We start from the raw sequence: 15,875 nt of genomic DNA, 5'->3' as shown, positions 1-15,875 counted from the left end.
TACTCTACTGTTCTAAAAATGAACATAAACATTGTGAGAAAAATCCTTTAGGATATAGAATTTATGCTGTTTACCTGAAATATGCCTAACAATCAGAATTAGCATTATTATTATTAAATACCTACCTTTCTGGCATTTCTTGCATTGTTGCAGGGATAAGTACATCTGTAAGGACCTTCAAAAAGGTAACAGAAAATGATATCAAGCTTCCACTGGCCATTTATTCATTCATGTTCATCTTGTCTGCTTAGATTGCAAAGTGATAAGGGCAGGAAATCTATACAGAATAAAGCCATTCAACCTATTGTCTGGATATTTATACACCTAGATTTCTCCCATCACTATTAGATAGGAACTTATGAGATATTTATATCACTAGATAGCTCCCATTCTTAATGTATGCCCACATGTCAGTAAAATAAGACAGTGCTATCACTCATGTCTTACAGAAAGGAAATCAGAGAGATGCATAAACACTCTGTCTTTTTTATCATCACTGTGAGTTTCAGTAAAGCAGATACTGAAGTATCTCCTAAGTCCTCGGGTGCTATTAGCCACTTTACTCTTCTTTTTGCCATACCGGATGTGGCACTGAAGGTGTTCAGAATTTAGGACAAATCCCCTATAGCTAAGCATGGTGTGAAACTGTTTTGGCAAAAAAAATGTGCCATCTGGCAAGGCTTCTGGGAAACATTATGGCAGAGGGCAAAGTTGTTAGCCTACATCCCAAAAATCTGTTTCCACTACTAATGTAAATGGTTTGATAACACAACAAAATACCTCCTCCCTTCTGCCAGCTGTGCTGTCAAGAGTACCTAACATGATTATAAGCAACAAAAAGTGAGAAACAAAGAAAAGGAACAACAGTGAATTTATGAAATTTTGAGAAATCCTCTTATTCAATTTATAATTTAGTGCTCCTGCAGTATTTCCTCTTCTGTCACATTAAATATTTATTACAAACAAAGTTAATATTGGATCTGTTGAGACAGCATGTTTAAAGCAGGAAAAGCCTCATAAACTCAAGGTATAATATAACCTTTACAGGTAAATGAAGCTTAATAGCTCATCTCCAGGGTGGTAATTATGATCTTTGATGCTAATCACCTTCACGTCTGTCTTTCTTACTTTATAGCTTGATATACTTCTAAGAAATACGTAGTTTTGTCTTTTCTGGATTTTTCCCCCCATGTTTTTGTACAGTAAAGAATGATGAATAGATGACAATATGGCACTCATGCTGAAACAGCTCCAAGTGTCTACTTTGACTGCTTGGTGTTTACTGTTATCCCAATAGTTATTTCCTCCCATCGATACCTGGTTGTGTAATGTGTTAAGAGAGAGGATGACAATCCTTTTCTGTTTACATACCATGTTCTATCAGAGGAACTTAAAGTATTTGCAGCTATTAATTCATGATCCGATTGGATTTTCCAAATTAAAACTCAGGAAACTTTGGTGGCATTACTTTATTTTTTACCCAGCACTCTATGCTTAATCCTGACCTTGCAATACTCTTTGTTTTCACTTGTTTCAACTATTTGTGTGATCATGCTATGAACTAAATCAAAGAACTCGTATGTCACAAGAACTGCAAATGTTCCATAGATTTTTTTTTAAACCCAAACCAGTTCAGAGTGCAGCAGTTTTCTGATACCTCGAGCAGCATAAGAACAGAAATGAAGTGTAGCAGGCAGGAGAGGCAGGAACACCTTAACCCAGTATTGTTTGAGTTTTGTAACATGAAACCATGGCCTGACATAACCTGTAAGTAGCAGATTCCCATGTGGAATCACCTCACTCATCTGCCACAGACACTCTTTGCTGGCAGAAATTGCAATAACCTTTTAAGTAAAAACAAGGTTTCAGTTTCATCCAGGCTTAACTTACTCAGCCTTGTCAGCAAAGCATTTCCTTTAGCTACACTCAAACAAGTAGGTCAGGATTTCACCATTAGTGTGCTGCCTGTGGTCACACATCAAGTGTGCAGCAGAGCTGAGACTGGAGTTCAGCTTTTACATGTGCCAGTATTATGCTCTTGATTTTAATGGAATCCTTGCTGATTTACATACGTAAGAGGCAGAAAGCAGTCATGGCATCCTGTTATTCTAATGTCAACACTATTTTTACACAAGCAAAAGCTGTAACGTGATTAAGACTATATATGTAGCTAAATGCTTACCTTATACAGTATCGAGTCACAAACACAGAAGATGTCAACAATGATGGGATTTTCAAGCAAGGGAAGAAGATGGTCAGGCATTCCTTGCCAAAAATGCAATAAGAAATGCTGAATCTAAAGGAGTAGGAACCAGATTCATGAAAATAAATAATGCTTTCTTGGCTCCCTGTGCATATATACCAAGAATGTGTGTTTAAACAACCTTACCTCTTCAAAGTTCCCATTAATTGCATTGTCAAGGACACACTGACAGTGTGTTTTATACATCATGATAAGAGTATCTACCTGTTTTGGAAGAAAGAAAGATTAAACAGAGTTTCTTAGTTTTCTTCTTTACTGCTATAGTGATCTAAGTTTCTGCTTTCTGTAGCTAGTATTTAAATATAGAATATAAACTGTGTTACAATGCATATTTACAAATGGGCTGTCTGTATATCCAGAAGTGATGAGGAGGTCACTCCTTTCTAGTTTTTACCTACATCTTTAAATCTCAATGCTGTTGTCAAAAATGTACCATCTGAATCTGTATACACTGTGAAAATGTGGATGTCAAAGTAAGGCAATAGCTAGATCAGCCAGCGATGGTAAATTCACATTTCTGAAGTTGAGATTAATCCCAAAGAGTAGTGCAAGTTAATCATTACGCTACTATAGGCGTCTATGAGTGTTCTGAAACATCATCTAGTTGGACAAATGAGAAAATAGCTGCCAGTCATTTGGTCAAAGTTTAATCACTGCCTTACATGAACTGAACTTTAAAAGGCAGAACTCCCTTTCATGTCATCAGGCTTATTTTTCTGAGTGTTCCATTATTTTAGTAACAGTGCAGAAGTATTACAAGACTTTGTAAAAAATGGTAATGAAATTTTAAATTTGTAGCAAATTATAGAACAAGAAAGTATTTTAAGGAAAGAAAAATGCTAGCAAAATCGTTCGTATAGTCCAGAATTACAGAAAGTTTGTCACAGCTTGTGAACTTCTCTGGCAAACCAGTATCAGATTTTGAATTAACCTAGTACCACATTATTTCAGTATGTTTAGCATAAAGATTTCTTTGAAAACAGACCTTGCTGACTTCACTGTTGAAGTGGTAAAATTGAGGTTTGTTTACATGGCTGTGTCAGGTCTGCAAGGAACCTGAAATGCTCTTCAGATTTAAATGTTATGAGAATGCTGTATATATGGGAGATGCCAATTCACTACAGCATCAGGTGATGCACACTGCTGAGTACATCAGTTCTTGGGCCTTCTTTAGGAACTGTAAGGTTTCCGGTGAGGATCTTTGAACTACAGACAGCTCCTTTTGTTAGCCTCTCATAACAGGAATCCTAGACTTCACTACTTTCACAGAACAAACTTAAGAGGAAGGGCTTATAAAACAAAAAGCTTTAAAGCAACCTATGTTAAGACAGCCAGCATCATGACCTGTACTGGAGGCTAAACTGGAGAATCCATAATGTGTATCAAAAGGTTTCTAGCACAGTTCAGGGACATTGTAGCCTGTAATGTGACCAGAAACAACATAGATATAACACACAGGCTAGGAGCCAAAGACATAAAACATATGCCAGCTATACTTCTATACTGAAAAGTTACCCTTAGGATGAGCAATACTGAACACCGATTTGAGGAATATGATTTTACTAATTAAAAAAAAAAATACATATATGCTCAGATTTTCAGTGTCTCTTTTCAAACAATTAATGAAAGCAAGTAAAATTTAACTAATTATTTGTTGTGAATTATTTGTTCTGATCTAATCAGAGAAAAATTTACCTTAAATCCAAAGGCATTTGGAATGAATACAACTCTCAGTTGTTTGTTTGTTTTGCTCTCCCCGTCTTACATACCATCAGTTTGTAAAATACTAGGTCAGTTAATAGGTAAATAATTCAACCACCTTTCCAGTGGAAAGCCAGTTAATCGGTGTTAGTAAAGGTTTGCCCCCTCTATAAATCAATCACCTCTGTTTGATTATGGACATTTCTGGCTCTTTCATGTCAATACCTCAAAGGCTAAGATACGAAGAAACATTCTGTGGTAATTTTTGATCTGTAAGTCAGAAGAGAAGTAGCTCACATTTTACCTTGTCTTCAGAAATACATCCTTGAAGCAAAAGGTGTTGAGCACTTGGAAACTCTGGGAGGAGAGTTCCAGTTTTGGAACTCAGAGAGTATTTACGAGTGAAGCCACCCTGAAATGGAAGGCAAAAACCAGAAACATTGACATAGCTCATACAGATTCATGCTAAACTTGTATATTACCTCACAAGTCTCTCAATGTTCCAGAATATTTACATTCAGATAAACCTTCCAAAATATTGATGCTTATCCACATCTGGATTCCAGCTCAGAGAGGTAATTAAGTATGTCCCTAGATCTAAACTCCACCAAATACAGTTTTCAGAGTGATGCAGCCTTTGAGCCACATTACTTCATGGAATTCTACAAACTTTGAATTTAATCCATGTTTAAAAACTAAAGTAGAATACTACTCTCCTCTACAGTATGGATTGTGATGCCCTCAGGGAGACCTTAAGTTCTATTTAATATGTATCTTTCCAGTGCAAGGGTCTAGGGCAGTGGAGATATTATTATTGTTCTTCCTTGGTCTCCTCCTGCTCTAATAGCATGGAAATAGTGATTTCTGCTGTTTTACTATGGTAACCATTATTTTAGTTTATCATAAAGTTTGATCATATATTATGGTGTTATCAATGTGACGGTATGTAGGATCTACAAACACTTCGGAACTAAGTATTTATTATATACCTCTTAGATTGTGGAAGACTTGACATGAAGCCCCAGTTTCAGATGTATCAATAGGAAAGATATTCCCAGCTACTTAGTGTTCTCCAGTTACTTTGTTGAGATACAGTCAATACTGATCTGGAGGCAAAATAAATTCCTCCTGAATTATGCTAAATTCTGCTGATCTGAGAGTTTCTTTCAGTTCTTAGAGTTCACTTCCTAAGCCTCTTTAGCTCGTGACATCTGAAATATTGTAGACACATTTTGTACTAGTTACAGACTAAGAAAAGATCTTGAATAATTATTTGATGCTAGTTTTTGGAGAGATGGAATTGAAGGATGAAACAACAAGCAGCCTTGTATGTGTGGATACTGACCGTGAAGCGATATGTGGTAAATCAACACTTGTTTAGACTCCTAACCTAGAACTCTCACCAAATCTGATTCGGTCTACTCAGTAAAGCTGGGCAGTAACATTCTGTAGCAATACAGTGTTGCAATGCTCATATTTATAAAGCACACCACATTATGCTTATTAAGCTCTCAAATGGTATCATTAAGATGAAACCCTCATCCTCAAAAGAAGCAATAAAATCTGTACTATGATTCTGTCCTTACTGACTGAATTGTACTTATTCTTATAGGATTGCATTCAAACATTGAGAAGACTATTTTGCTGAAACCTTTTGTTCCCCACAGGCCTTATGTCAAGTCAGTGTACAGAGCCTTGAGCAGGCCTTCTGCAGACTTCTGCAGTAAATCCAATATTTCTGTGCAGATTCCATTTATACTATTGGATGGAATTTATGACCATGCATGAGACATTTGAATGGTACTTGAAGCAGCCTTTTCCTACCCCTCTGCACAGTCAGATTTCACTGAAGTGGGAATAGTAGGAATATAGTGTAACATATAATGTAAAAGTGTGCAAAGGAGAGTATTTTCCTATAGATGTTGACTCATGAATTAGATGCCAGTTTCAAGTGAAATTCTCTCAAATACTGAATTCAGAAAACTATACCTGTAACTGACTTATTCACTATATATACAGATATATGTCCCTATTTTTATAGGGTTATATGTCTGCCAAAACAGACAGCAAGGGACGAAAGCATACATTATGTAAACACACTTTGCTTGTGCTATCTACTATTCAAATACATATAAAGCTTTAAGTCAAAGAAATTGTAGAAATTTAGAAACATTAAAATTTCTTCATGTCAATACTATTGTGTTATAATTGCCTATCAGTAGCAAGAGGTTTGTTTTTTTTAATAACAGCAGTAATCTTAATGATTTTATTATGCAATTACCCATGAAATGTATTAAAAGCTCTGATTAAAAGGAATTAGTTCATTTAAAAGAAGGCAGTGATGGTGGTGGGAGGTTTAAGAGAAGATAATCTGCAATTTTTTACCTTGCTAATGGACTTATATGACTGTGTCTCAGTTCTAGGCTTAATATTTTAACCCACTGCCACTTGCCCTTTCAATTTAATGCCATCTGTTTCTAATGGCCATTTAACATTAAGATAATGACAGTAATATTACCTGCCTAATTAACCATGCAGACTCTAATGGTGCACTAACTGGTTTAGATAAAAGAATTTGCTGATATCTCCCCCTACAGAGAGAATACTAGAAAATGTGATAAAACATACCAGAAGTAAACAGTGTCCCTGGCACTCAATAAGTGTTCATTCAAATGCCATTTACTCAGTATATTTAGACAATCAGTGCTTTAACATCTTTTCAATGTCTTTATGTTCCTACTGAGAATTACACCTTATGCAATCATTGTAAATCTTTCTGGAATACCTAATTGCATATACTTTCAAGCAAATGAATAAGCATATATCCCCTGTTCACTTTAATGGAAAGTATGATGCCAAATTTTCAGTATGTGAAGACTGTTAAAATTCAATTTTGACCATGAAAGATGTTTTTTTTTCTTTTAAGACCTGCCTGCCTAATTTCAGACAGCACAGAGCTAGACAATCAAAAACTCATACTGTGTGCCCTTTCTTGTTTATTTCCACCGACTTCTTTGTGACTCTTTTTCTTGGAGGATGAAGGTCTTGAACTCTGAGGCAGAAACAAGACAGGTTTATGAGGCTGTCAGTTCTCAAACAGACTGGGAATGCCATCAGAGATGGAAGTAAATGTGCATTCATTTCTGCCAAGGGAACCAGACACTCAAAACTGAAAGAATGAATGCTGTAGTAGTGCTCATGAATCCTTGAATATGTTGAAGATATCCCATGGCATAACACTATCTTTTTTTTTTTTTTTTAATAAGATAGCTGATTATCTGAACAGGGAAAATACAGCACATATAATCTATATGAACCTCATTAAAATACTTGATGTGGTGTCACCACGGGAAGTGACTACTTATGCTGGAGAGAATGGGGATTAGTACAAGAATGTAAAATGTTTAAGAAACTGAATCCAGCTGAAATGCTAACAAGTTGCATTGACAGGGAAACTACTGGGTTGAAAAGGGACTGAAGTGAAGATTCTCAACGACTTGGGACTGCTCTCATTGAACATTTCATAGATTAAACTGGCTGACATGAGCTAATGAAATCATCAATAACGAGGAAGACCAAGAGGTCATGTAGAAAGATCTGGATGGCTTTGAGATAATGGCAATAAAGGGGATGAAAATCAATAGAGCAACACCTCACTCTCAGGGACCAGTAAGAATTTCTGCTATCAGCTAGGAGTTGCTTATCTGGAAATGAAAAAGGAGAAAGACTTGCTATGTATCAGTTGATCACAGAGGGTATATTTAGTCTAGTAAATTAAATGGTGTCAGGAAACATTCCCAGGCAATACTGGAACAGTATTACTCAGAATGGCCCCTGACGTTCTTTTGGCCCATCCATGCCAGTTAGCAGTCTCCCAAACAATTCCTAGTCATGCTTCAACAGTTACTGCATGCTAGGGACTTCTCTCCATGGCAATGTGGCTGAGATGTGCCTATGCTGTTTTGTATGTTCCGGAGTTTAATAATATGGATGCAGGTTATTCCATGCCAGTTGAACTCAGTGTCAAAGAACAATCCTGGGAGCAATCCTTAACCCTTAATGAACAATAATCCATAATTCACTAGTATAAATATGACCAGAATGACAGTGACTATACCATAGTATATGTTTGTGAAAATGTAGGCTACTTGTGGAAAAAACAAACAAAAAAAAACCAAAACAAAAAAACAAACACAGTTCTAAGGTTCATCCACAGTGATATTTCCAATAGAAATCAATGATGTGCCATTTACAAGACTATTGGTTTTTTTCTATAAAGATATTCAAGTCAGAACAAGTACAGTGAAAGGCTGTGAGGCTGATCAGAATGGAATAAAAGCTTCATCTAGCAAGCAAAAGCAGCAAAAAGACATATCACAGGAAAACATTGCAAAGATCAAAACCAGAGGAAGACAATCCTGACCAGGAGGTATAAAAATAAATTTATAAAAAAACCATATTTTGGCTTCCAATCAGACAAACGAGATTCTGAAAAAGCCCTCCTGCAAAACTAATGGATGCAAAAAATTAAGCTAGATCTTGATCCTTTGTTTAAGAGGGTCTATTATGAACCTTTGGTTATGGGATACCGGATTGGAACAGGAACCCCAGAAAGTCTCTTCCAATCTTACCTGTCTTCAAATACTTAGAGGAGCAAATACTCAGCTTCATTAAAAAGTGTTATACAGCCTAAACTTTAATGGAATATATTGTTGTAATTTTCAAAGAAATGAATGTGAAGAAAACCACAGGTCACCTAATATTTGGATTATAACAGAAGTGAAAGTAAATAGACTACAGCACTTACCTCATTCTTTAACTTGCTTCCAGAGAACCTTTGAAAATAAATATATTTATTTTTTCATAAGCAGAGTTTGTATATATATATATATATATAAATAGATCAATTACAAAAATGAGCACATTTCTTCAAATGTAATTATAATAAAATTCATGCTTTTTTCCTAACTTCTTCCACTGGTTTGCAAGTGCCTGAGGATATCAGGAAACCTACTGATGTCTTCCAAAATATGAAGATTCAAATCAGTGACCAAACAGTAAAGTATAAAACCCAGGTTTCATTTTTTTTCTGGGATCTTTGCAACTTCACAACTAAAGGGCAGCATAGGTGCAAATCCATAAGGTCTTTTACTAGGAATATAAAGTTTTTGATATAGCTGAGTAAATTCAGAGTAGAAAAAATGTATGTAGAATTTAAAATTCTCAGGAAAATGAAGAAATCATAGTGATTTTCCACTCTTTTTCACCGTAGAATTATTTAATGCAGGTGAAATACATTTCTGAGATCAAAGATTCATTAACTGGCAAAAATGTGTTGCAGTATAGTGAATGTCCTATTAAGAGTCCAATTGAGAAATTCTCAGTGAAGTGAAGACTAGCAGGCAACTCAACTGTGCAGAAATCAGAAAGCACGTTTAAAATTATAACTACTAAACTAGAAAATGTATAATGATAGAGATTGTCATGGAAGTATAATGATAAATGTTGTTTGATTATTGTTATTTCTTGTTCTGCTAGCTGCCAACTGATAAGATACTGTCGACCACAATGCCTTATAATTATTAGCAGCAATATCGTGATTTCATGCTGTTGCAATGCTCTGCTGGCAGGACAGAAAACCAGGGGCTGAGTGGTTGTGAAATTCCTCCTGCTCAGGCCAGGCACAGGTGGTGCCTGACAGTTCCCATGACATGATGATCCAGCATATGTTACCTACAGAGTTCCCTTGGTTGTTGATAGATCAGTATGAAAGAAGTCATCAGTCAGTTGATTACAATGTTGAGCTAATTAGCTTCATAGCTGGATGTATTTGTTATGGACTGTGGATTTCCACATGTGCAGAAAAATATTCACAGACTGTAGAGCACAACCATGAGGCAGCATCTGCTAGCATTGCTCCTCCAAAGCCTTAACTGCTAGCTAAAGCTACCCCTTACACAGCACTGTGGATACTAATTATTTTTTGTGTTAGGTATGCTCCTTTCACAGTGGCAAGGCTTGATGTTTAAAGGAACTGAGGTCAAATTTACAGCGGAATGTAAGGATTCAGGCACTGGCAACCCAGCATTTAAGGACCATTGTACTCAGCTCAATTATCTAAATATTAATACATGAATGCCAATTAAGTTTGAAATGGCAGTGAAGGCCTATATTTAGGCAACTAAACCAAGGCCCATTGTCCCTTCTGATCTTTTGACAAGCTGCCATCTAACATGCAAGCCTCGTGGTAAAGGACTCCATATGCCTGTATTTGTACGTGGGCATGGTGTAATCTGGTACTATTATCAACACATATATTTCCCCTGCCTATTTCTGCCCCAGGCTTGATCCAGGAACCATTTTTATAGCTCACCTATCAGAACAGACATCAGACAAAGGACAGATTTTTTTTGAAGGATCATTACATGCAGCAGCCAGCAACTGGAAGATTTACTCTCAATTTTGAACCCCTACACTGCCTCTTTCCTTACCCAGAAGCTTGTTCTTAACCTCAGGCTACTTCATCATTCTTTTCACGCAGAGAAGTCCAACCACGGTGATGGCCAAGACTGTGCAAAATGAGCATAGGAGCTTCTGTTCCAAATCAACTAAGGAGGCAATTTGACTACTGGACCCTGAAAATTCAACATCTCATACATGAGAGCACAACTGCTAACAAAAGAAAACTAGCGAATCTAGTGAGTAATCCTGAGAATCTTAATGGAGTATCTATTCCATCTTCATGTGAGTATATACTGTCAGAAATCCAGCTGTGGGTATTTTGCAGAACCCTCAGTTTGTTTGCATTCATTGCTGCTAGATTGCCCAAGGACAGAGCTTTACATGAAAAGAGCACTGGCTGACATAAAGCTGAGGACTAAGAGTGATTATATTCCCTTAAATGAAAATTGCTGTCTTTTAGTCAATTAAATAAGCCATTTGTTCAAGATAATTCTGTATTACGAAAGAACTCATCTCACTGTGTACCAGCAAGACCTCTGCAGCTCTGAATAAACACTGGACAAGGAAATGGCATATTCTAGTCTGTTATACCTTAAGTCCTCAATGGAGAGATCCCTCCTTTTAAGCATCACTGGCAACGTTACCCTCAATTTTTATACTTGTCCTATTGTTTAGAAAAAGCCTATATGGATATAACCTAAATCTGCCAGCAGTTGAATTTTCTATGTGTGATTATAAACTCATTTATTCCTTTCCTTTCTCCACTTTTACAGGTATACTGCTGTAGACAATGAAAGCCGTCGTTCAAGCCATATGTGAACACAGACATTTGTTTTACGAACTATTAATCTTTGGCAAACCAACAGGCAGCTATCGTAACGTATTGATCCTGCTAGCTGTCCCTTAAATAAATATAATTAGAGCTTCCTGGGTTAGGTTTAAACTGATATTAGCGAGTCAAAAGACCTGTAAATATTAATCTACACTGACCCCTCCCTCCTGCCCACAGGTGCCAGCTTCACACCATTCTCCAGACGTTTCATAATGGGAAGCTGTCCTGGGGAAAGAACTCAGAGGGTGACACACAAGCAAACAAAATGAGACAAGTGTTCTGGAAATGGTGTTTTGCTGCTTCACATGAACAAATCATCTGCTGTTGTAAATCAGTGCAGCTCTACACTGACTGTGGTGAGGCCATACTGGAAGTCACTAGCAAAAGATATACATCATCCTCTTAAAACAAAATCAGTGTCTTCAGGGAAAAAATTGGTACTTAAAGCTACAAATGCCAGACATTGAGATATGCAGCAACACTGGTTATGGTACCAACAAAAATTGGTGTGCTACAAATACCTTCCAAAGGGAAGTTAAAGTAAGACCTTCACTAAGTCTCCGAAGTTATGTTATTGTACCTGGTTAAGCCTTTTCCAGAATACACAGAGTGGTAGTACGCACTGCTTTCTTTAATGCCAATTCCATAATAGTGATACCTGTAGAAAAAGAAAAAAAAGAGGAGAGTGTCAAGTAAAGCAAACTGTCAAATTAATTTTCAATGCTTTCTGAAAACTTTTCTTAACAGTGTCTGTCAATTCCTTTCACTGACACGGAACAAAATCTGGTCTCATAGAAAACAGTATTGCCATGATTTAATGCAAAATTCAAGGATAGGATCTCCTTTAAATTTAAAATACTTTCTCTCTTACAAGAATGTAGCTGGAACAGCACATGTCCTAGAAAACATGTTACACCTCTTTTCCCTAATGTGCATCCTCTTTCATTTTACTTCATTTGTTGAATGGGTCCTAGGTTTGATCTACCAGGTTTATTTTATCAGGCTTACGTATTTAGACAATCCCACAGAGCACTTCTCAGCTGAAAGTAACTTGTCACTGTAGCCTATATAAGGTAGTGTTCAGCCTCTTATGACTAAAAATGCTACCACTTCATTCATTCATTCTTCTCTCAGGCTGTAGGCTGACCAATTCTGAATTATTTAGCCACGTAAGCAGTTGTCATCCACATTTGTCTCCCTTGCTGCTGTCCTGGAGATTATTGCTCCCAAATAGAGCTGGAAGAAGGAAACACGTGCCTACAGTTCAGGCTTTGCAGTGCTGAGCCCAGTAACTTAATCAAAGACACTAAAGAAGGTGGGCTGGTGCTAAGAAAACTGGCTATGCAGTAGAAAACTGCTTTCCACTGATTTTGCTACAAAAGAAGTGACCTTCAAGACAAGGGCAGGAGAGCAAGCTGGGGGCAGCCCTTTCTTTACCCGTCATAGCAAAGTTTGCTTGAGTTCATCTATCAAAGGTGATAGGCCTTGTCTAATAAACTCCACTCAACAGATTTAAAAACTGATTTGTGTTAAACCAGATTTGTCTAAGGATGTTATGTACAGTATACTCAGGTTTATTCGGTTTTTACTAAAATTAGCTTGAAAATACCCTGGCAGCTGGTTTAACTGAACTGGTTCAAAGTAACACTTGCAGTTCAAGTACACTGCAAGTAAACCAAGACTAACAGAGAGGCAACACTTCGCAGTGCATTGCACTGATTTCTCTGACACTTCTCAGCAGTTTGAAGAAACACAGTCTTAAGACACACACACAGCAAACAGTTTATAGAACACATAAACAAAAGGTTTCAGCTCATCTCTGCTGTTCCTGGTGATGCCCATTAAAAAACCCCCACAATCTTACTGTTTGGTTTTGTATGGGATAGTCACAGAGAAGAACAAAAACCTCAAATGCTTTATATTTACAGACCTGACTAAAGGCATTAGATACAAATGATATTTAAGAAAATGTTCATTAGGGTGATATATTTGCTTAGCCTAGGTAGCTTTGAAAAATCTCAGCTGAAATAGTCATTCTGTTTCTGGACAGTCTGTTGCATGCATTCAGGATTATACAGCCAAGAAACGTGACAGAACGTGTCTGCTGTTAAAACATCATAGCTTTTACTGCTTGCCTGAAACTAAGTCTACATAATGCCACTAGACCGCAGTGGTACCTGGCAACCCACAGGAAGGCCAAAAGTTTCTCCGTTAGTTTTCTTGCCCTGTAAGTGTATTTTTCTGAGGGATGGTGATGTGGTGAACTGACCATTTTTAAATAGCTGTTAATACTCAGAAGCTCAGACATAGGACCATCTACTCATAACAGTTCCCTTTTTATCCATTAAAGTCAGCATTGGCTGATCAAAGCAAAGTGACACACGACACCTCAGGGTGGTTTAGGATGCCAATGAGATCTTTCATTAAATGTCGTAACATTAGACTGTTGTCCTTCAGTTCACATACAGTATTGTGTCACTTATGTTGTGAGCTACAGTCCTGAAAGTTTTCAGTGGCTACTTTTGGCTTAGGAGTATTAAACAGATAGACATGGTCCAAAGACCTAGATCTGGAAATTCCTAATATTTGACACATTTCTGACACAAATGCTAAAGGCATTAACATTTTTCTTCTTTCATGAGAATGAAGTAATTTAAAATATGACACAAGAGGTATTGAAAATATAAGTGTATGGATTCTTTGAAGTAACAGCATTTACTTAGTCTGGACATTGCAAAGGTTGTGCATTGAACAGCATGAAAAACAAAATAGAGCTCTGACTGCTTCTTTTATAATGTTATCTGCACATTTGTTATCAGCCATGTAAGCAAGCAGTTGCCTCTATCTCATTCCAACACCCTAATTCTCCCAGTTTCAATCACATGCCATTTTTTTAAATTCCGAAAATAAAAACTTCACACTTTCACCACAGATTTGGAATTCCCTCCTGCTGAAGTTGGAGCGGGCCAGAGGCAAGGAAAAGCATTACTTCTTTACAAAATTAGCATTCAATATCCAGGTTATTCAACATCTAATTCAATATCAACATACTTGGGCTAGAAACAGGAACTGTTGTATGATTTGGATTGTCAGGTTCTAGTGGTAGGCAATATACTTGTTCTTTCTCTGGAACGCCCCAAGATACCAGAATTTACCATTGTGACATTTTGTTATGTAGAGAACAGATAGTTTCAGTACCTATTCTGTGTGTATTAAAGGCATAGCAGTTATCATTCTGCTTTCCTTCAACAATTTGTGCAGTTGAATTTTTAGCACTAAAAGATACAGCTTTCCAGTCATGACACAAAAGCAATTAAAAAAATTCTAATCTGCAATTTTCAAGCTCTCTCTGGCATACTTCATAGAGTAATAAGGTATGAAGATTTTTATTCTCTCACAGCCAAAGTCATTAGCTGAACAGCTTATTTTAGGCTCCCTGTTGAGAGCAGTATACCCATCCCAGACACACTGATAACATCTTTAACCTACAATTTCAAGTCCTTCTTTCTGTCTCTATATGCATATCTGTATGTGTATGTGCATTATATATGTACTTTACTATTTATATTTCTATTTTATAATTAACAAAATTAAACCGGCAATCATAAGGAACTTATTCTCAATTTCTGTAACAAACCTTTTAAAAAACAAGCTGAACTGCTTTCCTTTTTTAAATTCAGTGGGTTTTTTGCAACATATGTTCCTATGCAACTAGTAGCCCTGATTTTAGCATACACTGACACAAATGATAGCTGATAAGGAAATGATAGGCTTAAGCTGTTCAGGGACTCGCAATAAGTTGTTATCACAGGGCCAGCTGCCATATCAGTTTTATTAACCCACTAAATCACTCCTAATAAATAAGATAATAGTTTTCAGACATGATGGATAAAAGTTAAGATTCATCATTGATCAAAGTCTACAAAGAAATTAAAATGTAACTTGAGCTCAAACAGTCTTCTATGTGTATGGACTGAGCAGTATGTACATTTTCCTGAATAGCTGCTCCAGGTAATTCATGTACTGAGAAGGTTGCAACTGAATTCTAGCAGTGAGCATAGTATGTTCAACATTACCTATGCAAAGAGGACCTGCTGCACAGACAACTGTTGCTTGTGAAATACTAATCTAAGAGAGCAGTTTGCAGTATTTGTTGTGCTGCATCTTCTTTCACTCAGCAGGAATACAGAGAACTTCCCCTACATTCAGCAATCTGCAGTGATTAGCATGGGCACGGGAGATGAATGAACTTTGTTAACAAAACCATGTCCAATGTATTCTACCTTCTTGGCCAAATATTTAAATGAGTGTTTTAGTACTGACACTTTTGTACAAATGCGTTGTTGAATAGAAACACAGAGAGAGAGAGATTCTGACTCAAAGTTCTAGGATTTATCAGACCCATTTTTAAGTGTCTCCTCTGCCTAGAAATGGAGATGACAAATGCTGCTTGGAATCAGACAAGGAACTAACATTTGTATATCTCACATGTTAGAACAGCACCTGTATCCCACACCTTAGAGCAGGAGTGCTTTCTCGAATCTAATTCATGAGAATGCTAGAAAGAGCTTGGCCTTGTCTCAGTGGGGGAGAAAAATAATTTCTTGAAGTGATCTT

General features: G+C 36.9%; 1 protein-coding gene across 1 annotated transcript in view; it reads right to left on the bottom strand.

Annotated features, from left to right (window-relative positions):
• RFX6 (regulatory factor X6) overlaps positions 1-15,875 on the bottom strand; it is a 36,198-nt gene that overhangs the window by 12,655 nt on the left and 7,668 nt on the right. Inside the window, exons 5-10 of the mRNA XM_055810694.1 lie at positions 11,839-11,916; positions 8,772-8,799; positions 4,269-4,376; positions 2,390-2,467; positions 2,183-2,296; positions 126-175 (exon numbers count right to left, since the gene is read on the bottom strand). Coding sequence (XP_055666669.1) covers positions 126-175; positions 2,183-2,296; positions 2,390-2,467; positions 4,269-4,376; positions 8,772-8,799; positions 11,839-11,916 — 456 coding nt within the window. The remainder of the gene's footprint in view (positions 1-125; positions 176-2,182; positions 2,297-2,389; positions 2,468-4,268; positions 4,377-8,771; positions 8,800-11,838; positions 11,917-15,875) is intronic.

Source organism: Falco peregrinus, chromosome 7 (genome assembly GCF_023634155.1).
Source record: "Falco peregrinus isolate bFalPer1 chromosome 7, bFalPer1.pri, whole genome shotgun sequence".
In the NCBI taxonomy this organism is placed as follows: Eukaryota; Metazoa; Chordata; class Aves; order Falconiformes; family Falconidae; genus Falco; species Falco peregrinus.
Note: the sequence above shows the minus strand (reverse complement) of the source record. Positions and strands in the feature narration are given on the sequence as shown.